This window comes from Podarcis melisellensis (assembly GCF_964234715.1).
Source record: "Podarcis melisellensis genome assembly, chromosome: 15".
NCBI classification, from domain to species: domain Eukaryota; kingdom Metazoa; phylum Chordata; class Lepidosauria; order Squamata; family Lacertidae; genus Podarcis; species Podarcis melisellensis.
In genome coordinates, this window is record NC_138532.1 from 36,753,336 (window position 1) to 36,780,187 (window position 26,852).

The 26,852-nt window shown below is 44.2% G+C and overlaps 2 protein-coding genes across 3 annotated transcripts in view; both read right to left on the reverse strand.

The window, feature by feature from the left end:
* Positions 1 to 26,852, reverse strand: part of EVI2A (ecotropic viral integration site 2A) — a 172,658-nt gene that overhangs the window by 26,142 nt on the left and 119,664 nt on the right. The window lies entirely within an intron of this gene.
* Positions 701 to 19,429, reverse strand: WSB1 (WD repeat and SOCS box containing 1). The gene is made up of 9 exons (XM_081890564.1): positions 19,265 to 19,429; positions 15,313 to 15,481; positions 12,666 to 12,934; positions 10,673 to 10,804; positions 9,111 to 9,211; positions 5,965 to 6,137; positions 4,713 to 4,826; positions 2,652 to 2,759; positions 701 to 1,838 (listed from the first exon to the last, which is right to left on the reverse strand). Exons 1-9 carry the CDS (start codon positions 19,302 to 19,304, stop codon positions 1,679 to 1,681), a joined length of 1,266 nt encoding a protein of 421 aa, XP_081746690.1. The 5' UTR covers positions 19,305 to 19,429; the 3' UTR covers positions 701 to 1,678.

Consider the following 26,852-nt stretch of genomic DNA (forward strand, 5'->3'; position numbering starts at 1 on the left):
CATAACACCGGTCTTGAAAGACCTACATTGGCTCCCAATATGTTTCTGAGCACAATTCAAAGTGTTGGTGCTGACCTTTCAAGCCCTAAACGGCCTCGGCCCAGTATACCTGAAGGAGCGTCTCCACCCCCATCGTTCTGCCCGGACGCCGAGGTCCAGCGCTGAGGGCCTTCTGGCGGTTCCCTCATTGCGAGAAGCCAAGCTACAGGGAACCAGGCAGAGGGCCTTCTCGGTAGTGGTGCCCACCCTGTGGAATGCCCTCCCATCAGATGTCAAAGAGATAAACAACTACAGTACCTGACATTCAGAAGACATCTTAAGGCAGCCCTGTTCAGGGAAGTTTTTAATGTGTGACATCTTATTGTATTTTTGGTCTTTGTGGAAGCTGCCCAGAGTTGCTGGGGAAACCCAGCCAGATGGGCGGGGTACAAATCATATATTATTATTATTATGACAGCTACTGTCTCTCTTCACTGTTGGGAGCCAGAAATGTTAGGCAACAGCCCTCCTAACATTTCAATGGCCAGTTGGGAGTTGTCGGTTCAGCAAAGGTTCCCCCACACCAGATTTAGATGGAAAAGGAAGTCAGCAAACATATTCCTTCGCTTTCTTCTCTCTCATTCCCATTTTCAAACTCAAGATGCAGCTCACACGAAACAAACAAACAAACCAGCTTTTCAAAACCCTGTAGGGTGGTGTATTTTTTTTGTAACAACTTTTTAATACAAAAAAAGAAGAAATATATATAATCAGGCATTTTATGCAATGCATACATTCTTTGTATCTGCAAGTCCAGATGAACAGAAGGCAAAAGCATATGAAAACAAGAATGGTTTCATGTCTTTGGTAGTTCACCCAGTTATCACCCCCTTTAAATGACAAAGGTTGACTGAAGTGTTGGGGGGGGTGGAGGGTGGGAACCCTGAGCCTGTGAAGAAGTCACATCTGATAGAGAAGTTGCCAGGATTTAATACAGTAGTTGGATTTCAAAGGTTTAAGGACCCCCAAGCGATCCTGGACACTCACCATTCGATTTGTGGCAAAATTAAGGCCTCCCTGAAGATGACACGTGTCTGGTAAATCAAGCTTTCTTCCTCTCCCGTGCTGTGGGCCTCAAGGAAATTCACTCCTTCTGCTACACAAGATGTACACAACCCAGGGCCCCATTTTGAGAGCCCCCTGCCAAAAATGCACAACATACAGAAGCCACTAAATTTTGTTTTCCTATCCCTGAGCCACAAACACCACTCTATACACAGCACCAATACAGCTTGTGGCTCCAGAATCTATATATATATATCTGTGTGTCTTTGTGTGCACGCGTATATATGTATCATACACACACAAACACACATGCCTATATACATGCTATATTCTACATTAAAAAAGCAATCACAAATGATATACACGGGTAATACATAGCAGCTAACATCTAATTATTTACAGATTTTCACAGTTAGAATTTCTTTAGAAAAGTCTGGCGCTTTGAGAAACACCTCTACTGATCTTCTCTATAAATACCGTCTTTAAGGAAACTCCCCTTCTTTATTCTTAAGGAAAAATAACGACCGAAACATGTGAAGTGTTCAGCTCAAAAAGGCTTACAAAAAGCTTGAGGTTCTCTTTCGCCCACGTGCCAGACAGACTGCTCTCCTCCTCCCCTTTTCCAATTTACTTTCTAAATCCGGTAGGAAAGGAAAGCCACAATTGTGGGAGGGACAGGCAGATTCTGCACCTGGCTGGTGGGCATCACTCGCCGGATGGCCATGCGGCACAAGTGCTGGAGGCTGGCAACACGCCTGGGAGTGGCCCAGAAGTACACACTTCCGTCTTGCGTCCTGCAGGCAAAAGCAAAATAAAACATGGAAGTCGGTTAGGCTCCAACGCCCCATGTGATTCAATCCTCATCATCCCTGGCTAGCAGGACAAGTGGTTAGAGATGAGGGAAACTGCAGTTCAAAAACAGCTGAAGTTTGGGAAACACTGGTCTAGAACCAGCCCTGCCAACCTGCTGCCCCATGTCCAACAACATACGTAGGCAAACTAGGGCCCGGTGGCCGGATCCAGCCCAATTGCCTTCTGAATCCGGACCGCGGATGTTCCAGGTATCAGTGTGTTTTTACATGAGTAGAATGTGTGCTTTTATTTTAAAATGCATCCCTGGGTTATTTGTGGGGCACAGGAATTCATTCCCCCCAAAAAATATAGTCCGGCCCCCCACAAGGGAGAGTGGACCGGCCCCCTGCTGAAAAAGTTTGCTGGCCCCTGTCCAACAACATCTGGATAGTGTGCCAGATTGACAATAGCTGTAGACAATTTGAGTGGGGTCAAAAGATTCTCTTCCTTCGACAGAAAAAAAGCCCTTCCGTCAGAAGGAGGAAACTTTCCAGATCAAAACCATTTACTGCCATCAAAGGCTCACACATTTCTTTACTCGAGGATTATCTATCAAGCAGCGTTGATGGCGACTGCTTTAAGTAGTTACTTCCAAGCAGCAACTAGAGTAACAGGCCCCAGTGCATATATTTATATATAAATAACACCAGAGAGGTCTTCTTTTAAAATATCCACTTGGCTTTTAAGAAACTGCCTTGCCAGTGGAGTATGCATGTTTTGCGGTTGTTATTATTATTACTTTGAGGTTTGCTTACCCAGCAGCTAGAACACTGCCATCAGTAGAAAAGGCACAGCAAAGCCCATTGTTCAGAGGTGCAACCTGGACAGGGTGGTCTTCGTCAATTCTCCAGAACCGCACCATCCTGAAAAGAGAGCAAACAGGTTAAGTTGACAGCCTCTATTTTATCATCACTGCTAAACTTTATGCTTAATTTGAGCAACAGCTGGAAGCTGATGCAGCTTCGTTGGTTGCTGAAGACATCTAGGGAGGAAGGGAGGGACGATGAAGAGGAGCAAATTAACGAAGCCGTCTCACTGCAGCGCCAGCAAGAGGAGCAGGGACTGATGCGAGGCCTAAGGCGACATGCACATTCTAGCCGTTGGTCCAAAATAAATGTAGGGCATTCTGGACTGCAAACTGAAGGTCCTGGTGGTTTGCAAGTGCCGCAGCAAAGAGCTGATGCAGCACGGTTGGCTGACAGCCCAAGCAGTTAGCTGGGAACTGTACAGGGCCCTTCAATCATATGTGATGCAGGCAATACAAAACTGGATCACTTCCCCCCACCCTTTTAATCTTTTAATGGCGGGATTTTGATCTGGGAATATGGGCTGCTGAAAGACCAGGAAAATATTGTGCCAATACTGGGGATGGAGGAAGGGTGGGGGGTGCGTGCTGCAGCTTGGAGACCTAAACCTTGAAATAGCAATGGGGAAGAGGTTAGACACCCCAGCCTCTGCACAACGGCTGGAATTGAAGTTGAAGCTGCCTGTAGTTTAAAGGGGGAGAAAATGCACTTGGGAGATGCAGCCAGGCCTCCCGCGTTGGGTGTGTTTGGACTCAAGCCAAGCATGACCTCACTGGCAGGGCCTTAGGAAAGCCACAAGGTTTAGGATGCCTTCAATCCACTTCTAAGGAAGAATAGTTAATCCCTGGCCTAGGGGATGGATAAGCACCCCTGTATCCACCCAACCTGCTGATTTTGGCACCAGTGAGGAAAAAGAATGGGGGAGGTAAGATTTTCCTCCTCCTCGATCCTCACCGATTATGTGTAAAGAGGTGGGTTGGGGTGGGTGTCATGGATCAGGTGAGGAAGAACTGTGTGTGTCCTGAGTGACTGAATCCACTGCAAGTGAGCAAGCCCATGGTTAATGTCATATAACGGAAGGCAATGTAGGGATCCCCTAAATGCAGTCTGAAATGGTATATACCACGATACAGCCCCGGTATTCTTCCTCCTCATTCTGCCATGTGTCAGAGCAATACTCTCCCTCCCCGTTGCTCAAGGAAATTCAGACCAAAGGTCTAAATACCTCAATGATAAAATGTGTCAGGTCTCCAGGAATGTTGCAGAAAGGTTTTAGAAGGAAGCTTGCTTGCGCAAGTGAGCCCACTCCTGCGTCTTGTGACAGGGCACTTTTCAGCAACCCCTCGACAAAGGTGCCGGAAAGCCACATGCCCAGCTGTCAGACTGTCTCCTATTGCATAATGACTGTTCACATAGGAGCAAGTTCTAACTTGCCAGACGACTGTTCAATATTGAGAAACTGCTCAATTAACTTCAGATGAAGTCGTGACTCTAGCTTCTGCCCCAGTTTCTTTCTTGCTGCGGGCTTGATGTGGCTGAGCAGACAATCTGAGGTTCCATGGCTCTTATTTACCTGCCCACGAGTTATTACAAACACCACTCTTCCCAATTTGTGACCTCCAGGTATTCTGAGCTGCTACTTCCATTACCCAGATCACTGGGGCCAAGTCAGCTGAGGATTCCATAATCACCAGCAAGGCAACACCACCTAAGCATTCTAATTTGAGTTTAAAGTTTCATCTTCTCTCCTGCTGACTGTGCTGTTTCATTGTGCGGCTCATCTGATTATTGCATTCAACTGCGTTTTAAAATTGTGTGCTTGTGGGGCGCTTTGAAGACCCTCGGGTTGCGTAGGTAAATAATTCTGGCCGATTTCCCCTTATCTGCCTAATTCAAGCACCGGTCATCCGCGAGGGGGAAAGCTTCCCTCACCCTCAAAGACACTGCACAAAAGTTCATTTCCCAGCCAGCAAGAACCAGCGGAACCAAGCCGTGCTTTGCCATACTTACTTATCATCGGCAAGACTCGCAATATGCAGTCCGTCATGGCTAAAAGATACAGATCTGACCCAGCGGTCATTTGCTCCCCCAGCAAATATTGGAGTCGGTGCAGGAAACAGATGCCTGAGGATGAAATTAAGAACTTTGGTTCACGGGACATTTGCTCTGTGTTTAATCATTAACCAAAAGCCACTCAACAGGGCTTGCCAGGACCAAGGCTGTGTACGCTCCACATATTTAAGGGACAAAGAATTCTGGGAATTGTTGTTGGCTAAGGGTGCTGGGAATTCTAACTCTGTGAGGGGATAAACTACAGCTCCCAGGATTCTTTGAGGGAAGCCATGCATTTGGAATGGAAGGCGAGCACACACAGCCTTCGTACATTAATGGATTCTAAGTTTGAAGTTAACAGATCTAAGTTACTCATATCCTTTAATTTCAATGTGTCTGCTCCCAAGAAAGACTAACATTAGATGCAAGTCAGTTCCACATTCTGCTCTGTTGGCCACAAACTGACCATAAGCTAGCTGACTGGGGTGGGTTTGAATATACAAACAAGCCATAGTTAAGCCAAGAGAACCATGGCTTGCGCATACACACACACACACACACACACACACACGTACGGGCATGAAGGTATGTCAACTGCTTTGAGGAGTTAAAACACACACACAAAAACCAATCAAGCAGTGCGCAACTTTTATGAAATAAAAACAGTTACCAGCTTTACCCAACCTGGTGCCCTCTAGATGTTGCTGAACGTCCGACTCCCATCGTCCCCGATTTGTTGGTCATGCTGGCTGGGGCCGATGGGAGTCGAAGCATCTGCTGGACACCAGTTGGTGAATCTTCAGTGATTAGCCGTGGCCTCTGGGGCCTCCAAGTAGAAGAGTCTTTCAAGCCTTGTACCCCGCCTGACACTCCATTCTTAATGTGTGCCAGCAGAGCGTGTTCTCTACTAGTGAACTGGGGTCCCCAAGTTTCTATTTTGCTATTCACTAATCCCTATTTCACACCTGGAGAACTGGAGTCGCTTCCCTAAAGTAAGCCACTGAAAGCATTTCTGGCTGTGGTGGGACCTGAACCCAGTCCTCCCTCCCAGCCGAGAGCTGTCCGATGAACAACACCGGCTCCTGGCTTCGTCTGATTCTTCTTAACCTGGTACAAATCTAAGCAGAGGCTGCCCTTGTAAAATAAAGAATGCCAAAGGTGGGCAAGTTTTTCAGATTATCCCTGTGCCCACTCCACCCAACTCACTCACCCAAACTCCATCAGAACAGCTCCAGTGTGCGGGTCCCAGACACAAACGCGGGTGTCATGAGATGCCGTAGCCAGTAAAGCTCCGTCAGGAGAAAACTCGCAGGCTACAACATCGTTGTGGTGCCCTTCCAGTTTTCGGATGAGAGTGTACTTATCCATGTCCCAAAGCAAAACCTGCAATCAAAACAAGCTCATGTTATAGCGATGCCCAGGCACAGAGGGGACATTTCATCAACATGTTCCCACCACCCCGCTCCCTGCAAAACTACGTTTTCTGCTAGTTTTACTGAGGATTACAACTAAAGCCAAGCATTAAGAATTACTACAATTACGGAAAATGCTCAGTGCCATACTCAGAATTATTTAAATTAAAGCAAACATGCATATTAAGTGTTATTTATAAAAGTAAGCCAAAAAATTAAAACGTTTACATCAACAGTGGTGGTTTTACTGAATCCCATGTTATTACTTTAACAGTTTTAAGTAAAAGAATATATAGATATGTATACAGTAGCTGGGTTAAGTACTAACATCCGCCCGCCCCCCTTTCCAATTAACTAACAAAATTTTAAGAAATATACAGACAGAAAAAAAAGTAAGGTTAACATATGGTTACTCCCGTGGAATCCCCTGTGAGTTTAAGATCACTTGTTTACAATAGGCTTGGATCGCCAACGTCAGCCTAGGAAGAGAAACAGATACTGCAAGCAAAAAAGGAATTGTCACAGCCAAAAGACATGACTTTGGCAAAAAAAACCCAGAAATTAAACCAAGTTTATTATATTACACATTTTAAGCTTTATTTTTTTTAAGAAAAAGAACAAAAATAAAAATCAAGCACTGCTATTTGCCAAGATTTATTTTTAAAAAATACTAATTTAAAAAGGTCTCAGTAATTAGCAGTTTACACAAACAGGCACGGCTTAGCACACTTCACATGCAGTTGTATACTTAATACTGTAGTCAGTAAGTTTAAGCATGTGCAGGAAAATTTAGATCTTAAAATTGCACTACAAATTTCAGTGTAATACAATCAACAAGCTAGCAAAGGTTTGTGGCTACAAAAACAGGTTGGCATATAATTTTTAGCCTTTTTACGGAATAGAATATTTTTTCGTTTTTAAAATAAATATATTATGTATGTATGCAAAATTGTTGAGCCACCCTGAACTTTAGGAACAGGCAGAGATAATAAACATAAAACTGGTCCGGAGGGTGGGGAACTAAGGCAGGGTGTAAATAAATATATTAATTAGTGACGCCACTGCTGTACTGTACTGAAACTTTGTTACTAGGTCTGTCACAGTAAGCGACGAGGGACCGGCTCAGTTTTATTAAGAGACTCCAGAATTCCATAGGAATTGGAAATATCTATTGTTAAAATTTTAAGAGGAGCCAGAGGATCTCTTTACCAACGTTAAAATAAAATAAAAAGGAAAAGAAAGGGGGAGGGGGAAGCAGAAAGTGGACATCAACCAGCACCTGCGTACGTACAGTACACCCTGCAGTCGAATGCAAGGTTACTTCGTCCTATGGTAAAGTTCGCCTCCAGCCTGGTGGCCAGAGATGCCACTGTTTCTGCCCAGCTAACACCAATGTGCGCTTGTCTGAGTGGTGCCAGCTTACCCTCAATCACACCAATATTGCTGCCACCACCTGTGACAGGGAAAGCAAGAAGCTTATGGAAAACACACAGCCTAAAAAATAAGATCAATGCATACATCTACATCTGTTCTATTTTAAAGGGCTTTACTGATAAGTCTTTCTTATCTAGGCTTCCTTTTTTAAAATAATAATAATAGTAATAGTAATAATAATAATAATCACAATTGGCTTTTCTTTATATTTCTTTTTCAAATGACACTATCTCTCTAGTTGCTAACTTTGAAAGCCACAATTTTTACTAGCCCGGAGGATGGACAACTTGTTCGACCCCGAAGGCCGTCTCAGGGGTGGGTAGTTAATAAAGAGACGCAGTACCGGCATTTTAATCCATGTGACAAAACATTACAATTGGCGGCTGGTGAATTTATTCTGTGACATTTGATTTCGCAACTGGTGGCTCTGGGTTGTAATAAGTCAACTCAGGCCTAACTTCTGAAAAAAACGTAAATTTTATACTTTCAGAATTTCTGCCCATCTTGAGGACTAGAAACTTAACTCCTAAAATGGGATTTAAGGGTTCCAGATTCTAACAAAACTCCAGTCCTCACGCTTCAGGCGATACAAGTTGTCCACCCTTCTATTACCCCTACCTGGAGTTTTCTAATATTAAACTGAACAGAAGATACACAACTCAAATCCCAGCATGCTTATTCGAAAGTAATTCAGTGCAGGCTTGCTCTCAAATAAGCATGTCTTGGACTGCAACTTTATAGACTTAGCACTATTCTAGACTTTTATATCAGGGATGGGAACCTTCAGCCTCCCAAATGTTGTTGGGCTCTCACCCTTAGCAGCATTGGCCATTCCTTTACCCCCCCCCCAAGACCAGTGGTTGGGGATGATGGGAGCTATAGCCCCACAACACCTGGGGGGGCGACAGGTGCCTTGTTCCTGGCTTTATACAAAGAAGCAGCTCACTCTATGTTCTTTGACTGCCCTGTGTTGCATTTTGCAAGTACGGCAGCACAACGCAGTTTGATGCAAAACTCACTGCTCATCCTTTCCAAAGCACTGAGAGCTCAAGGGCAGTTTGTTGGAAACTGTCCAAGAATGACATTTTACTGTCAAGTAAGATCAGCAGCCCAGGCTTTGGAAAAGTAATCTTTCAAATGAGCGTGACAGCAGAATATCAGGAGTCACAAAGTATTACTATAAAACTATTCCTTTCTTAAGCAAAACGTTTGTGCCCTCTCTCTCTCTTTTAAGTCATGGAACAGATGGAGATATGCATGGCTACTTTGCAAGATTCCTCAACTTTATTGAGACTAAAAGCAATAAAAAGTTCAGCTCAGTAAATGATAACCGAACGAAAGCCTGGTGCCAATTTACTACACATGTTTTTGTCATGCAATTCCTTAAATCATCATCATCATCATCATCCAGCATGACACAGAGCACAAGCTGGCTTTATTCTTAAGATTCAAGATAATTCTTTGCTCACAATCAAAGACAGCTTGAAGAACATGAAACTTTGATACTTACTGCTTTACTGGCCCCCACAGAGCAGAGAATGGAAGAATCTGGAGAGAAAGCACAGCTATAGACCCAGTTTGGGTGCCCTCTTAATACTTTCATCATATTTCCTGGAAAATGGAAGGGAAGGGAAGGGAATAAAGCCAGTTTAGTATCAAACACTCATATTTTACTTGAAATATTTTAAGGTGCTTCCAAGAGCTACAGCCTCACAAAGCAAAGTACAAAGTACTGAGCCATCAAGCTCAGTATTGTCTACATCAACACTCCAACATCCAGCCCTAACTGTAGATTGAGCCTTGGACATTCTGCACTCCAAGCAGATGCTCTAACCATGGTCCTACCCCAATAGGTACAGAAGGAAGTGCAGAAGGAAAAGAGTCACAGCAGAACACATGTACAGGTTAGTTTTGGATATGCAAGCTTCTTTCGGAATCAGGGAAAAGCTGCCACGAAGAGGAAGATCTTCAAGGTCTGCCTAAATGCAAGAGCTGAAGACACAAGGCCACTGAAGGGAAGTCTACTGTTTCAGGAGCCACCACCAAGAAGGCTTGGTCTCTTATGCATGCCAGCCTAGCTGATCTGGCCCTTGAGGTAGATCTAAGTAAGCTTGAAGGCAGGATTGGATGAAGGCAGTCCTTCAGAGAACCTGCCAAAGCCCTAAACAGCTTGAGTCCATGATTTTTCTGTGCTGCTGCTGTTGACAGCTGTCTGTCTCAAGAGACAATGGAGGAGAGTGCCTTTGGGAGTGAAGTCAAAATGCTGGAGAGTATCTGTGCTCTATACATACACACACACACACACACACACACACACACACACACACACACACACCTTAACAAAAATAAAAGCTGCTCTATCCAAAATGAGAAACTCTAAAACCCCAGCTAGAATTCTGGTTTGCAAAACAAGGATCAAGGTGCGGTTCGCAAGCCTAATTTCTAGTCAAGAATTTAGATCTAATGTGTGCATGCTTGTCTGCGAGGACAATTTTGGAAGGCTGGCAGATATTATAGACAGACAAATCTGGGACACTGGGAACATCTCTACAAATACCATTTGAACTTGCTTTATATAAAGAAAACAATCTCAAAACATCAAAAAAAATTTTTTACTAATGCATCATAGCTTTCCATTAAAGCTAAAGGTACCCCTGCCCGTACGGGCCAGTCTTGACAGACTCTAGGGTTGTGCGCTCATCTCACTCTAGAGGCCGGGAGCCAGCGCTGTCCACAGACACTTCCCGGTCACGTGGCCAGCGTGACGAAGCTGCTCCGGCGAACCGGCACCAGAGCAGCACACGGAAACGCCGTTTACCTTCCCGCTATAAAGCGGTACCTATTTATCTACTTGCACTTAAGGGTGCTTTCGAACTGTTAGGTGGGCAGGAGCTGGGACCGAAAGACAGGAGCTCACCCCACCGCGGGGATTCGAACCACCGACCATGCGATCGGCAAGTCCTAGGCGCTGAGGTTTAACCCACAGCGCCACCCGCGTCCCTTTCCGTTGCTAGACAGTAAATCATGTCCCTGTTGTTTGTTACGCCACGCAAAACGTTCCTGATAACATACCATCATCCTTCAGGTCCCATACTCTTAGTGTTTTGTCTCGTGAAGCAGACACTAGTATCAGGCTGCCATCGGGGGCAAAGGTTAAGTCTCTGACAACTTCTGTATGGTCCATTAAATTAAGGAGGAGCTTTCCTGTTGGAATAAAATATTTTAAAATTAAACCTGGAAAGTCAGGAACAAAGGGAAAAAGGTTTCTTTTCTTACTGCAACTCTTGGGGGAAAGGTTGGCATTCTTCCTTCTGTATTAACATTTTAAATACTTAATATTGTTAAAAACAAACAAAAGCCTTGATGTGTTACAATGACTACATACACAACACACATTTTAAAAAACCCACCCCAAGAATCATGGGAACTGTAGTTTGTTAAGGACACTAGAAATTGCATATAGCTCTTTGATGGGAAAACTACAGTTCCCAAGCCTTGATGAGGGGTGCTTTAAATGTGAGGGGTGTACTGCAGCAGATGGGTACTTTACAAGTAACAGGGTGTTACTTTATATTTATTAATGTTTAGGGCTGTTGGGAAACAAATTACATACAGGTAAGCAGGTTTAAACACATCCACTTTGGAGTGGAAGGGCAGGATACATATCCTTTGATAAATCAAATATTGTGCCAGTCTTGTAAGTAACAGTTACCAGCCTGGAAGTATGTTTTTACTTGCTTGCTGGCAGAGGAAGGATGGTGTAATCCATCTCTTCTCCGCCCACCCACAGGCCTTCTATCAAATTCCTTCTTGTCTATGGCTACCAGGCCAGTGCTTAAATGCAAGGCTGTCTTACACAGTACTTTTAATACGTTATTTGTTGATACCAAACATATTTCAGTTAAGCCAATATGCTTGCATTATCTGTTGGATAAGCTTTTAGACTTGATGCCAGGAAAGCTTATCTTCTAAGCAGTGCAAAGATTTACTTTGAAACTCAAGGAACTTGGCAGTCTGCTTGACATTTAAACATTGTCCTATGCAGTGCATCGTTCCAATTTCCGTTCTAAAGGTACATATTTTTCACCCAGACCAGAAGCTAACTAGGTGAAAACTGCCACTGTAAAGACAGTCTCCAGCGATCAAAGAAATTCATTTTAAAGGGATCAGAGAGGACAACTAATAAAAAAGCAACCGCAACCACAAACCCCCAAATTATCTCGCTAATGACTGGTACAGAATGTGTGCAACATTACAACCAAGAATTTGTCTAGCTCAACACTTAAGCCCGTCATTTTTCGGCTCTATGGATCAGATAATTATCAAGACTTTGACAGCAGAATGGGGACACCCCGAAATCAGGACTTCAAAGCACCTGCAAGGTGCTGCGAAAACAAAGTTTTCTTCCTCTGTTTTAGTTGGACTTTTGATGCAATCCATTTTTCATGGGATCCTGCCAAACTGAGCATGACTTATCCCCCCATCATCTGCTCAGTTGGGCTGTGCATCCATTCTCTGCTGGGGACAGATGCGCATAGCCAAGGAAGGATTTTGCCACATCCTCCCACTTATCAGATGATACGAGATGGAACAGCATTGTGGGCTGTCAATTTGGATCTCCTGGCATGCCAAGAGTGGCCTACGGGCCAATACTTCCCCAGCCTAATTCAAGGAAAGTTCAGAGTCATTGGGGATGAGCACAACCACAGGCCTGTAGGCCAGGTGTGCCAGGCCACTCCATCAGTCCTGCAACCTCTCTGCCTGTGTGGCTATTAGGTTCGGAGGGGGAAATCCTTCTGATGAAATCAAAAGGGAGGTTTTATGTCATCATGGCAGCAACCCGCCCCTTCATTTCTCAGATCCACCATCACTCCAAACCTGGAAGTTCTATTTATCTGCCACAACCCAAAGCTATTGACAGATCCACCCTCCATGAATTTGGAAATCGTCCGCAGGGACAACCGGAGCCCTTTCAGGCATCAGAATCACATTTTAAGGTACCCTTCCCTGGTTCTTAGAAAGAAAGCAAACTGAATTTATTTTCTACGACCAGGGCACCGCTTACCTGTATAGACATCCCATATTTTGATACGACCATTGGATAAGCCCGTTGCCAGGAGAAGCTGGTCTTGGCCGAATTTGAACCGGTGCCATTCTATATTCACACACCGGCTCTGCTTTTCAGGCACGGAAGATCCAAAGGCCAAACTCCAGACGATGTCGCCGCAATCTATGACGTGCTCGCTGGGCTTGTTTTTCTGGTCTCCATTGCTGTTCTGCCTCGAAAGTTTGGAATGGCTTAAATTGGTGAAAGTCTTTACGCCATGCAATGAACTGGGAGGGAAAAACAAGCCAATCTTTTAGAAGGAAGATGTACACACAAACGGCAACATTGATAAAACAAGTCAATATGCAGCACGATTTCCCAACCTAATGCTTTACAGATACTTTGGACTGCAACTTCCAACATCCCTGACCATTGAGCCGACACCAGTTGTAGCCCAAACCATTGTGTGTGTGTGTGTGGCTATGGATAATATTCTCTCCATGCAGAGTAGGCCAACCTACTAATGAAAACTTGTTCAATGTATGGGGGAAACTAACAAATTCCAACAGTAAAGGTTTTACTATTTCCCCATTAACTTTATGAATTGGGTCACTGCTACTGCAAGAACCAAAGCAGAAAGCACTGAACATGGAGGTGGGATGAACCCAGACCTCTGTCTACTGGACCACGTTAGCTTTTATGCAGCACATAAACTGTGGAACTCCCTCCCACAGGAGGCAGTGCTGGCCACCAACTGGGTGGCTTTAAAAGAGGATGAGACAAATTCATGGAGGAGGAGAAGAGGGCTGTCGATGGCTACTAACCACAATGGCCATGCTCTCATGCTCTGCCTCAACACTGAGAGGCAGCAATGCTTCTGGATTCATAGAATCATAGAGCTGGAAGGGACCCCAGGGTCATCTAATCTAACCCCCATCCCCGTTAGCTACCATCAAAATGAAGTATGGTTTGTACAGTCTCTACCGTGGACACCTCCCTTCCTAAGGCTGGCATGGTATGTGCATTAGTGGCCTGACAGTAGATCCCATGGAACTTAAGAGTTAATCTGCAAAGGACTGCTCTGAATACATGCGTGGCCTTGCATGGAGAACAAGGAAGCCCAAAGCAGGCTTTTCATGTGCCCTTTCAAAAAAATGCACCAAATGAAATGGAACATTGGTTGCACACTGGCAACACTGAAGTAGAACTGAATTAGTGCTTTGACTTATGGGTCTTTTCTCTCTCCCTCTTTTGTTTTGGGGTGTGCATCTACTTTGAATAGAGAAGATCACCAGTTCAATCCCCAGCATCTCCAGGTAGGGCTGGGAATGTTCCCACTCTGAAAACCTGGAGTCACTACCAATCAGTGTAGACAATACTGAATGGTATACATCAGCTCCCAATGTATCTCACCATAGCTGTGGGAAACTTGCAGCTGTCCAGCTGTTTCTGGACTACAACTCCCAGCATTCGTGATCACTGGCATGTCAACTGGAGCCGATGAGGGTCACAGGTTTACCACTCTTCCATTCAGGTAGTTCCCTTCTTTCTCCTAGTTTACACATTGGCTGTGCTTGCACAAGGGGGTGGGCTAAGCACTAATTCAGTCCTACTTCAGTCTTGCTGGTGTGCAACCAAAGGTCTGTTGCGTTCGGTGCATTTTTTGAAAGGACACATGAAAAGCCTGCTTTTAAATTGTATACTGGCATGGAATATGCATTTGTCAGTGCATTTCCCCGTAAAACACACACATTGCACGTAAAATATTGTGTGCGTAACTTCTGAGTACAGAAACCGCACAGAAAAATCTGAAGACGTGCACAGTTCCAACTGGGAGTTGAGGTCCAACTTGCAAGCAACATAAATAGCACTGATTGGGTCGTTCCTCCTAAAAAGCAGACTGAACAAATTGTTTTGACACTTCTGGTTTGCATTCTATGTTCACACATGCCACGCTAAACCACTGTTGAGTTGCAGCAAGCTTTAGGCTCATGCGCTCTGCCTATCCATCTGCACTGCTGAAATTACGCATCCAGAAGCTTCCACCTTTGGCCAGCTTCAGAAACCACAATTTGAAGCTGTCTGGTTGGAAATTAATCTGTTATATCTGATGGCATGACAAATCACGATTAAGGGAAAACAAAAGCTTTCTCCCAGTTGCATGAGCAGGGAGGGCATGTATACACATCTCACACTAAGCCATGGCTTAGCATAGGGTAATCAACCTGTGGTTTTCTCGCTACTACACCCATCATCCTTGATGATCAGCTGTGCTAACTGGGTTCATGAGGGTTGGAGAGTTAAAATTCTACCTTCCCTGTTGGATAATGAATGTCTGTGGCTCGCCATTGCAATTGGAGAGGGTTCGGTTGCTTTCAGGCTTCCTAGAGGGAGCTGGTTGGCCACTGTGAGAACAGTGTGCTAGACTAGATGGGCAATTGGCCTGATCTTGCAGGTTCTTTTCCTTATAGAATTCAGCACCATCTGGAGGACCACCAGACTTGCAAAACCAATTATTTTGAAATGACACAATTTGTTTTCGAGTAGAAAGCAGACAGCCTGTTAACTTTAAAAATCTGCTTTCGACACAACTGTTTGCAGAGATTTTTGTAAAGAACACACGGCGAACAGAAACAAAGCTATTTTCAAAACAGACTGTACTCACAAATTATTCAGGCACTGAGACCAAGGAACAAGTTTTACTATGCGATGGCCTTGTGACCAAGCGAAGTAGGAGCCATCTGGAGCAAAGGCAACCGTCCAGTTTTCACGCCCACACTTTTTGTCGAAAGGAGAAGCTGGGGCTAAAAGTTCTCCCACTGTCCGTGATCTTCCTAAAAAGAGAATGCACCATTTGTAAGCGTGAACCAGAAATTCAACATGTTTCCAACTCCACTTTTTTGAACCCTTGCTACTGAATAATCACATCAGTAGTCAACAGTGAATACGTTTTGATTTTTGATTTTTACTATTGATCGACACAGCATTCATCTGAATAGAATTTAAGGATGACAGAGGAAGGTGACTCGTTAAAAGTCAGGAATGAAGTGCTGCTGGTTTAGTGAAAGGAAAAAAGTCAACTGAAATGGAAGGAATCATAGCATCCTAGGAGTGTGAAGGTAATCTAAACTAATCACAACTGCAGCATCTCTATAGGATGGGAAATGTGCAGTCCTCTAGAAGTTGAACTACAACTCCCATAATTCTTAACCCACTAGCCATGCTGGTGGGGGTTGATGGGAGTTGGAGTCCAACATCTGGAGAGCCACAGGTCTCCATTTCTGCTCTTGAATCATACCAAGCCCCCACCCAGGAACACATTAGGACCCACACTTTGAGAAGTGCTGCTTTGTAAGAGCACTCTTGACACACACACACAAAATATCAAGTCTGTCTTGACGTAGCCTAGATTTTTAAAAAGCACTTCCTGTCTTTATATGCCTGCAGATGACAAATGGAGAAGCATGTGCAGAACCTGTGTCTACACACAAGCACAAACTTCACAATAGTATCTACTAAAGGAAGCCTAGCTCTGATTCAAGAGGGTTTACGCCTGACCCTTTTCAGTAAACTGATAAATACTCAGCCGCTTGGGGAGGGGGAAAGCTAATTACAAAAATAGAAACTGCCTTCATCTGACTGGCATTTTACTTCTTTAAAGTATTTCTGCTGCCCAAAAAAAGGGGGGTCCTAAAGCAGGTTAGTTACATATGTCAATGAAAACGCTGACCTCCAGCTTACATATCTAAAAAAGACAAGAGGGGGAAAAGATTGGGAGTGAGGAGGAGAAAAGTAAACTCACGCTCTATTTCTTAGTTACAAGAAATAAAACAGAAAATCATAATAAGAAATAACTTTTCCGGTTAACATCTTGTTTCCCCATTTTACAAAACAATCCATTTGCAGAAATGGAAGTCACCACTGGAAAAAACTGTAGTGGAATTATTCCCCTGCCTTACATCATCACCCAAGTATGCACAGCCTTCACTGGTTCCAGAGACATTTTAAAAAGATGACACTAAAAGTAACCTATCATTTATTTTCCTCCACTAAATGTGTACTCCCCCTGTGGACACACAGAAGTTTCTTTCACTGCAACAAGGGAGGAGGAGCTTGAGAATCCAAGTTTGCTTCTCTTTCAACCCAAATACCGCACTACAAACAGAAGATAAAACAGATGAGAATGAAGATAGAAGGGAGCTTGTTTTCAGTTAATACAGGGTCAGTAATCCCTTAGCGCAGGGTAAATGAACATTACAGGCAGGGCAACTCATTCCCCACTGAGCTCCACTTGCATATGTAAATGGAGGAGGGGGAGAGGGGGCTGTGTACATGAGAAACTCAGCATACATAATGGCAGCAGTGCTAGCCATGCCCAAAAAGGTAATAAGTAAGCAAACCCTAAAGCTGAAAAACCTACCCTTATTTGGTGACCCGTAGGTCTCTTTAAAAAAAGGGGGGAAAGAAGACATGGTAAAAAAAAAAAAGTCCACATTTTAAGTGCATTGCAAATTAGCAAGCAATATAATTTGGGCATCTTGTATTACCAGCAAGAATTTCTCCTCCATTTCTTTCACTTATTTGGGATGAGTGAAGGGGTGGGAGGTTCCAGGCTGACACCCCACCCCCAAAAAAGGAGGGAAAAGCAGGGAAGGGAGAAGAAAAAATTCACCTGACACACAGCAGTTGACTCAGTTCTGACTCGTAACACAACTTCCAATCAGAGTCACTCACACTGCAAGCCCGTGCAGATGTACAACTAACTGCAAAAGAATTTCAATGCGGAACAGACTTGTTCCTCTTTTGGGCTTTGAAATACTCCCCTAACTCCTTGGTCAAACCAGAATGAAATTGCATGCAAGCAATTTACATTACAGTCCTGCTCTCTATGCTTTATTTAAAAAATCATTTTGCAACTTTCTGTACTCTCACAGCCACTGAAATCATTGAAGGAATTGTTTAAAATCTCTATAACCAGATTCCGCCCCCCCCCCCAAAGTCACCACTAGATCCTTCCTCAGTGTCTCACAAAAAAGCACCTCTCATTCTGAGGAAACGAGAGCTTCCACGAGCCAAAATGTGTGCGCTGTTTTATTCCTCGTTATCAGAGATGATTATCACAGGCTACACCCAGTATATCGTTTTATAATCTTCTGGAAAGTTTTGAGCAGTCTACACACAAAACATGCACCTGGATAAAATGCAATGGCATCTCCCTAAGCTGGAGACCTTACAATGTCTCTCCTGCACACCAGGAAGTGGGGAACCTGAAGCCCAACAAAAGGTGACGGGCTCCCAACTCCCCTCAGCCCTAGAGATAAGAGAAGTTGGGGCTGGGCTACAGGATCCCCACTCTTGATTATAAACCCAGTCGCTTGCCCACAGCTAGCTTCTGTCTCAGATTTAGCAGCACTTGTTTTTCTATTTTGCCTGTCACCCTCCTGCTCTCCTAAAGTTCTTTAGGCTGCTCTATCACCACCGCCCAACCCCAACCACACCCAACCGGATCCACTTTATAATCTACTTCTCCAGTGCTATGTCAAATGCTTCTATGCTGCCTCCAAACGCAACAGCCATACCCACCACACAACTCTCAAATTACAGAGGAGTGAAAAGGTTGAGGGGAAACCCAACACCCTTAAGCTACTGTTTTTAGAAGGCTGTAGGAAGGAGGTGGTCACAAGTAATTAAAATTGGAACATGCCACGGGGGGGGGGGGCTGAGGCTTATGGATTTCATTGGGCTCTGTCCAATTCAGTTCTACTCAGAAGAGACCCATTGAAATCAAGTCAGTCATGCCCAATAACTTAAATGAGTCTACTCTTACGTAGAACCAACAAAGCAGCCTGCGAGAGCCTGCCCTGTAACTGTCTCCACTATAATTTCCTTAATGGCATTCATAACTTGCTAAGCCCGTCCCAAAAGACAAAACAAAAGCAAGGTGTACGTAATTTAGCACACCAAATCACACTGCTATTAATAGCACACCGCCATGATTACAGCCCCAACAACCAAGATGCTCTCCTTCAACCCCACGTTTTTTTTTCAGCAGCCCTCATTTCCTCCTATATTGGGCCTATTCCAAGCTTAAGCCACATATGCAAAACTGTACACGCGCGGGCATAAGCAACTTCCAACGAATTGTGCAGAAAGGCAACAGGAACGACGTGCTCGTTTTATTTTGTATAAGGAAAATCATTTGCTCGTAAGCCAGTTTTCTGCACGTTCCCGTACCCCTCCCTTTACTAATGTTTTACTTGATCCCTTGCAAACCTGGGGTTGCATCCAACGTTAGCTTTACCCGCCGCAGATCCCTCGAAACCAAGTGACCCGATTCCGACATGCCCATTCATTTCAATGGGTCTACTCCGAGTAAGGAATCGCCCTGGATGCAACCCACTTAAGAGCAGAGTCCTATCGCATCTTTCAAAGCAAGCCCTGCAATTCGGCTGCCAACGAGCGTTTTCAAGCAGCACGAGGCATAACCAACGCCTCTGAGCCATCCTCCTCCCCTCCTTTGCCACCTTTTCGATCCTTTTATTATTAGCATTATTAATAAACATAATCAGCAATAAGTAATCCCTTTTCCCTTCTCCGCGAAAGGGGGCGCCTCTCACCAATGAGCTTCTCGTTAACACTCGGGGGAAAGCTGGCCATCTACGGAGCCGCCCTTCAGACCGGCTCTGAACAAAGAATGAAAAAAAAGGAGCAAAGGGAACGAAAGACTTCGAACGCTTCCCAGCCACCTTCCGCTGCGCCGCAAGAGCTAAAGACTGAGACAAAATGGCCGCCGCGGGAATGTTTATAAAGGAGGGGCGTGGCCGAGGGGGGCCCTTCAAGGCCACGCCCCTTACGTGAGAGTCGCGGATTGGGTAAGGGAAAGGGAGGGAATCCGTATTGAGGTCTGTTCTTCTGAAATAGAACTGGCCCAGCTCAATGAAATAAGCTATCTCTTGGGCGAGACCATTCTGCGGAAGGGGGCAAATGTAATTTGGAAAAAGGAACTGTTAAAAGCTGAGGTGGCTCATGTTAGAGCTAGTTATTCCAAAACTTGTGCGCGTGTGTGTAAATATATATAATATATAATATTATTTTCTGGCACTTAAAAGTATTTGGGGAGCTCCCTGATTCTTTTAAGTGGCCGAAAATCATAATCGTAATCATAATATTTTATTTCCCAGCAACTCTGGGCTGCTCCCAGCAGAATATGAAAAACACGATAAAACATCAAAGATTAAAAATGTGCAGTTCCTCCACCTGTAAATGTTTAAGGATTAAGAGCATAAGGGCAGCCATGTTGGGTCAGGCCAAAGGCCTAACTAAGTTGAGCATCCTGCTAGCTGCAGTGGCCAACCCTGGAGAAATGCAGAAGCAGAAGGCGAAAGAAAATAACCTCCCATGTTGTTAATCTTAAGAAAATGTTGTGCAATGGTACAGTGCCAATGAACAGAGAATTTCCATAAAGCCATCAAGAGCCTGTTAATAACTCCCTTTTGAAGGAATCTAGGACTTGTCCACCTTGCTCTTGTCCTGTGTGTAAAAAGCACAGGTCTGAGTGTTTTTCCCCTTGCCCCGCTCCTTCCCAAGGGAAAACCTGCTCTTTGGCACTAAACTGGAATAAATGGCAATCTGTGGAAAAACCTGAATTGCTGTTTACTCCTATTGAGCACTAAATAATGTTTTTTTCCGCTCTGGGGGCAGGACAGGAGGAAGTGTGGATAAAGCCTTACATCAGTGGATATCAAAACATTGTGTGGCAATTCACAGAGTGTACCTTGGGTCCCTTCCTCATTTGGCTCCCCTTCAAAAAAGAAAAAGGGGAAATTATGGCAATATCCACATTAGAAATCACTACATTTTACAAGTAGTCAAAGGGACCAGTGAGGGCGAAGGTTAGGAAGACGTTCGGGGGGAAAACTGCACACCTTTGTGCCACAGTGCAAGAAAGGTGATTTTTGTGTCCAACCCCAGGTACGCCTCTGGCAATTCATTACATTGGGTTGTAGCCAATGTCAATCCTACTGAGAGTATACCCACTGAAATTAATGAAATTGAATCATATCCATAAATTTCAATAAGCCTAGTCTGAGTAGGGCTCACATGGGATGCGACCCATTATTTGCTGAGTGAATAAGTCCTTCTGTTTGTGTCTGCCGGGCACACACATTCACACACACCTGATGCCAAGAATCCTGGGAATTGAAGTTTACTTCTCACATTGCTACAATTCCCAGCACCCTTCATAAAATACAGTTCCTAGGATCCTTCTTCAGGCAGGAGTGGAATGTGCTTTCAATGTGTGGGCTGTACATAGCCCTACTGCCAATCAGTTTTGACAGATGACCCCAAGTTATAGTGTTGTTATAAGCTTTGGGGAAAATAAATGAATGTAAGGATCTATCTGGCTAATATTTGGAATACTGAAGGGCAGATTCCAGGTCTGTGGAAAAATACAGGCCCAGCTTCCTTTCCAAGCCAGGACCTCACCTTCCTATTATATCCCGAGAACTGGTGTGTTGGCTAATACCAAAACCAGAGGTTCTCAAAAGCTTGAGGCCTGGAAATCTCAAAGTAAATCCAGAAAAACTCCTTCATTCAATTCCCATATCGTATTGGCACCCGCTGCCAAGTTTTGTAGCGCCTTTGAGCAAAAAGCCCTCATTTGCCCCTTTCCTCTAGGCCCAAACCACACAATTTCCCCCAGGGAGAGTGCAAAGGTGCTGTTCTGTCCTCTTACTGCATGAGGGAGGTGAGATGGTCTCTCCCAGATTGTTGCCTGCTGTGCTGGTTCTCTATTTGCAGAGAGGGGCTTTTTTTGTTTTGTTTTTAACATAGGGGAACATTCCTAAATGTTATCTCCACCTTGATCCTCTATAATCTCATTCAGGTGCATGTGGGAACCAGGGGCTGTAGATTCACAAAGATGCCACCTGCAATGCTCTACCCATTTAGATGTAGCCCCATTTTACTTGTGGCACTTATTACTGAGATGTTTAGGATTTCAGCTGGCAGACACAGCTCACCCCCCCCCCACCCCGGTGGTTATTTTTCTGCTTTCTCAGTGCTGTGCTTTTTGCCACAACTTATTCCAACAACAGCAACTGGGAGAGGTGCCTTTGCGTCCTCAAATAGCACTCTATATGATGCCAAGATATTCATGCCGCCTCACCCGTAAATCTCCAATCTCTTGGCATTTGCTGGACATGATAAATAAATTTAATAGCCGTGGTCTGGAAACCCCTTCAATATGTCTCTGTTCCTGGGTTATTGATGTCAAAATGTGTTCCAAATGCATTCTCTCATCCTTTGAGGTTGTTGCAGCAAACAGATGTGCCCTTGACTGCCCGAAGGAAGAAAATAAACTCTGAAGAAGTTGAAGGGGAATTGGTGGCGGGATTTTTTTGTTTTTACAAAAGAACTAGATTTGAAAAATCCAAACGTGCCTTCCGTCATTCAGCTCGCAAAGTCAAGCCATTACAACAGGGAACACACAATTGCACATTCCAATAATGTCGCAAATTGCTAAACCATACAATTGGTTTAACGCAGCAGATGCACGGCTTATTTACTAAACTGAGTGCCAATCTGATTGAGGGCTCCTCAAGTTTAAAATGGGTTGTTGTGGAATGGGGAAGTGAAAACAATTATCACTTGATGAAGTGGCCAGCATCTGCCTCAGAAACAATGGCTGCATACATACCATATAGTTCAAGTCCATTTCAAATTCATAGCTTCCTTCAAAGAATCCTGGAGACTGTAGTTTGTTAAGGGTGCTGGGAATTGTAGATCTGTGAGGGGAATTACAGTTCCCAGTATTATGGGGGTGGGTAGACCCAGACTCTCCTAGTGTCCCTATTTTCCAGGGACATCCCAGATTTAGAGAAGCCATCTCAGTTTCTGATTTGATCCCGAAATGTCCCGCTTTTCCTTAGGACATCCCTGTTTTCATCAGAGAAATGTTGGAGGATATGGAGTTATCCACCCACCGGCAAGCCATTTGAAGGCAATCCTGTACTGTATTGGGAAGGGTTTTTTTTAATGGTTAATGTTTTATTATGTTTTTATGTATGTTGGAAGCTGCCCAGAGTGGCTGGGGCAACCCAGTAAGATGTGTGGGGTATAAATGGTAAAATTATCATTATGGAATAGGACATCCGTATTTTCATCAGATAAATGTTGGAGGGTATGGGAGATCATGTGCTTTAAATGTATTGTGTGAATGCAGCTAGTATTTGTTGATTTCAGAACACTGGACAGCAAAACCTTATGTGGAAACTGGCAAGGGGTGCCATCAGAGCAAGATTTTGAGGCAGAAGTCCAGGGCCCCTTTCATCATAATGACCTAGAACAGTCCTGTAACACAGCAGGACTGGTTTGCCACAGTTTTAATTAAGCAAAGTCGTACATCTTGTCATTTAAAGAGGAAGCTGCCTGTAAGACCATGAAGTCCAGAGTCTAAAACTGCCTAAATGAACCTCTGGAACTGTGACTCCCAGTATTGCCACAATCTATTATCCCACTTTCCTATCACAGCTTAAGGACTGGTGTGTTGGTTCATGCCTAAGACAAAAGGTTCTCAAAGTTTGTCCCTTAGCTGTTTTTGTTTTTAAAAGACTTTAGATTCCCAAAGAAAAAAAGCAATAGCTGATATGCATATTGATAACAACCTCTGAATTAACATTTAATTTGACAAATTCAGAGTGGGAATCAGAGGTCAAAATGAAAAGAAAGTGAATCAATAACTCTTAAGATTACACATACATTGCTCCTGTGTTTTTCACTTGATCTGCAGACATTATGCGGAGAGAAAACTTATGTTTGAGAGAGTTAGCTAATCACGATGCTTTTTAAGAGAGCCAGTTTGGTGTAGTGGTTAAGAGCGGTAGTCTCGTAATCTGGGGAACCGGGTTCGCATCTCCGCTCCTCCACATGCAGCTGCTGGGTGATCTTGGGCTAATCACACTTCTCTGAAGTCTCTCAGCCCCACTCACCTCACAGAGTGTTTGTTGTGGGGGAGGAAGGGAAAGGAGATTGTTAGCTGCTTTGAGACTCCTTAAAGGGAGTGAAAGGCGGGATATCAAATCCAAACTCTTCTTCGTCTTCTTCTTTAAAGCAAAACCAACAAGGCTTGAACCTGGGACCATCTATGTGCAAAAACAGAGACTTGTCCACTGAGTCACAACAGTCTTTTTCCTTGTTTTAGTAGATGACAAGGGATTGAACATCGCAGAGTAATGGATTTTCATCCATCACAGCTGAAATATGATGTGAAACCTTTATGAGTATGTGTATAAAGGCTCACTCCTTTTGATGGAGTCATCTTCCACATGATGCTTTTTGGAGTAACTCTGCAAGCAGTTCAGCTGGAGTGAGTCACATTGCAAGCCTGTTTGGACAGAGACAATCAAGGCCGTTGATAAAAACCACTGTTTGGTTAACCTTGTTGCAAGGCTCAGAAATTGAGAACAGCATAGGAGACAAGCAAGGCACGTTCTCTTTTTGAAGCGCTGCTGGTGGTCCTGCAGTACTTGACTGCCACAAAAAGCTTTAGAGAACAGCAAGGAAGTGCTGGGACTCCACAGATTCATAGAAAATGTTTGATGTCAAAGGAACAAATGAGTGCCATGGCAGTAAAGAGACATCAGAAGGGCTCAGGGGTGTAGTTTGCCTCACGTTTATTTGCTTTACAAATTTATAATCTGCACTGCCATAAAAATATAGCAATACACAGAGTGCAAAATAAAAGGATAGAGATGACAAAAGATCCATGAAAACATCAATATAATGAAATAAATACTAATTACCTAATACTGTGTCCTTGAACTCTGGTAATGCCTCTTTCTTGCCTGAATAGAGGAGGCAGAGGCAGGCGGTTCTGTAAATTAGCATATTGTACAGTGGTAAAATATGAAATTGTTGCTCTTCCCACTTTTACCTCTTGCCCTAAATGCCGCTGGAAGATTCCCCAGAAGGGTGAAAAGGTTTTCCCACCCCTGTGTTAGAGCCTCACTGCTATGTCCCCCTGGTTTTGTGCTTTTTTATAGAATTGTAGAATTGGAAGGGACCACGAGGACCATCTAGTCCACCCCCTGCAAAATGCAGGAATATTTTGCCCAACTAGGGACTCGAACCCATGACCCTAATTAAGAGTATCTTTTCAGAATTGGAAATAACTAACAGATTAAGGATTACTTTCAGGCAAGCAGGAAGGTGTCCAAAATGTGGCAAGGAGTGGAAGTGTGAAGGTAAAAAACCACCTCATTAATTCGAGTTCTAAATGACCTGTCAGTGTTGCAGATCTAGGCAAGTGATTCAGAGCCTTCCTACAGGCTTTGTGTGTGTGTTTGTTGAACGCTTTTTGTTGGCGTGCAGCAACGTGGCTTCCCTTTCCTCTGCCAGCTCTTGCATGAAATTGTTTGACCATGAAGAACAAGGAGGTCGAGTATCATGTTACTGTGGCACACTTTGCCAAAACAAAAACAAGTTTCCGGGTACGATGATATGTCATTAGCGAAAGAATAGCATATCCTGGAAGACGAGAGTTCAAACAGGGCTTGACAGTGATCTTTCATAATCCTCCTCATACACAGACAAAAGATGCAGTTTCTTACTTTAAATAATTTTTATTCTTATTCCTAGTCAATTTATTACCTGTCCTTCACCATCAGATCCCAGGGCAACTTACAACAGTTTTAAATTCAACACAATATTAAAACAGGGTGTGTTAAAAGCTGTATTCCTACCTCTTTAAACTGTTATGGCTTTCCCCAAAGAATTCTGGGAATAGTAGTTTGTTAAGGGTGATGAGAGCTGCAGTACTAGGAGACCCCTCTTTACAGAGCTCTCCAATTCCCAGAGTTCCCTTGGGAAAGAGGTATTGCTTGTTAAACCATTCAGGATTTGTAGTTCTGTAAGGGGAATAAGGGTCCCCTACTAACTCTCAGCAACCTTAACTAACTACAGTTCCCAGAATTCTCTGGGGGAAGCCATGACCATGTAAAGTGGTAAAGCTAAAGGGACCCCCGACCATTAGATCCAGTCGTGGCCGACTCTGGGGTTGCGGCGCTCATTTCGCTTTACAGGCCGAGGGAGCTGGCGTACAGCTTCCAGGTCATGTGGCCAGCATGACTAAGCCGCTTCTGGTAAACCAGAGCAGTGCACGGAGATGCCGTTTACCTTCCTGCCAGAGTGGTACCTATTTATCTACTTGCACTTTGACATGCTTTTGAACTGCTAGGTTGGCAGGAGCAGGGACCGAGCAACGGGAGCTCACCCCGTCGCGGGGATTCGAACCGCTGACCTTCTGACTGGCAAGTCTTAGGCTCTGTTGTTTAACCCACAGCGCCACTTGTGGTACAGTACTGCTTTAAACCTATTGTGCAGATGGTGCTCCTGTGCTGAATGGGGCTCTCCAGGCCAGGTGCAGCTCAGTACTGTATGGCCTGGCCCGAATAACTCTTGTGCAGCTGCATAACTCAATGCATGAGTTAACAAAGTCAGACTTTGGCACCGAAAATCTGAAGAGCAACAGAGCAGTGATAAAAGCAGGTGAGTGAGGAAACAGGGGGCAAGGGTTACTCCAAGGAGGGCCGAGAAGCACTTGGAAGGAAGGTGTTGTGCGTGTTGGGTTTATGATTAAAGCTGTTAATGGTTAATGAGTTTTACTTTGCTTTGATGGGAGATGCTGAGAAGGTTTGACGAAGAGGGCAAAGGAGTGTTGCAGGTGTAGAAGAGGCGTGGGGATTATGGCAGCCCCTCTTTATGATAGGAGGACCAGCTCAATGATTGAGTGACATTTAGCCGTATCCCTGTAACATCAAAAGTAACTACAGTCAAAGGTGATTTCAAGCCAATACGTGAACTTTCTGCACCCACATGACTCCAGTCTTGGTGGGCTTCCCTTCTCTGGACACATTGCCACTGTACATTTAAAGCAGTATTGTACAATTTTAAACAGTCATGGCTTCCTCCAGAGCAACCTGTAGTTAATCCGGGTGCTGAGAGTTGTTAGGATGCCCCTACGAGCAACGCTTATCGGAGTGGTTTGTCCTTCAATCCCTCTTCTCAGTGAAATCTGGGAACTGTAGGTTCTGTGAGGGGAATTTGGGAGAACTGAATCTCTGTGAGGTTTTTTTTGTGTGTGTGTGTTTTTTTAAGGATGGGTAGCGTGGCTAGAATGAAAACAAGAACAAAAATCACACCAAC

Coding starts and splice junctions, on each gene's coding strand:
- WSB1 (XM_081890564.1), bottom strand. CDS start 19,304: ATGGCCAGCTTTCCCCCGAGTGTTAACGAGAAGCTCATTG. Junction 10,805..12,665: donor AATATGGGATGTCTATACAG/GTAAGCGGTGCC, acceptor TTATTCCAACAG/GAAAGCTCCTCCTTAATTTA. Junction 4,827..5,964: donor GCTGTTCTGATGGAGTTTGG/GTGAGTGAGTTG, acceptor TTTCATCCTCAG/GCATCTGTTTCCTGCACCGA.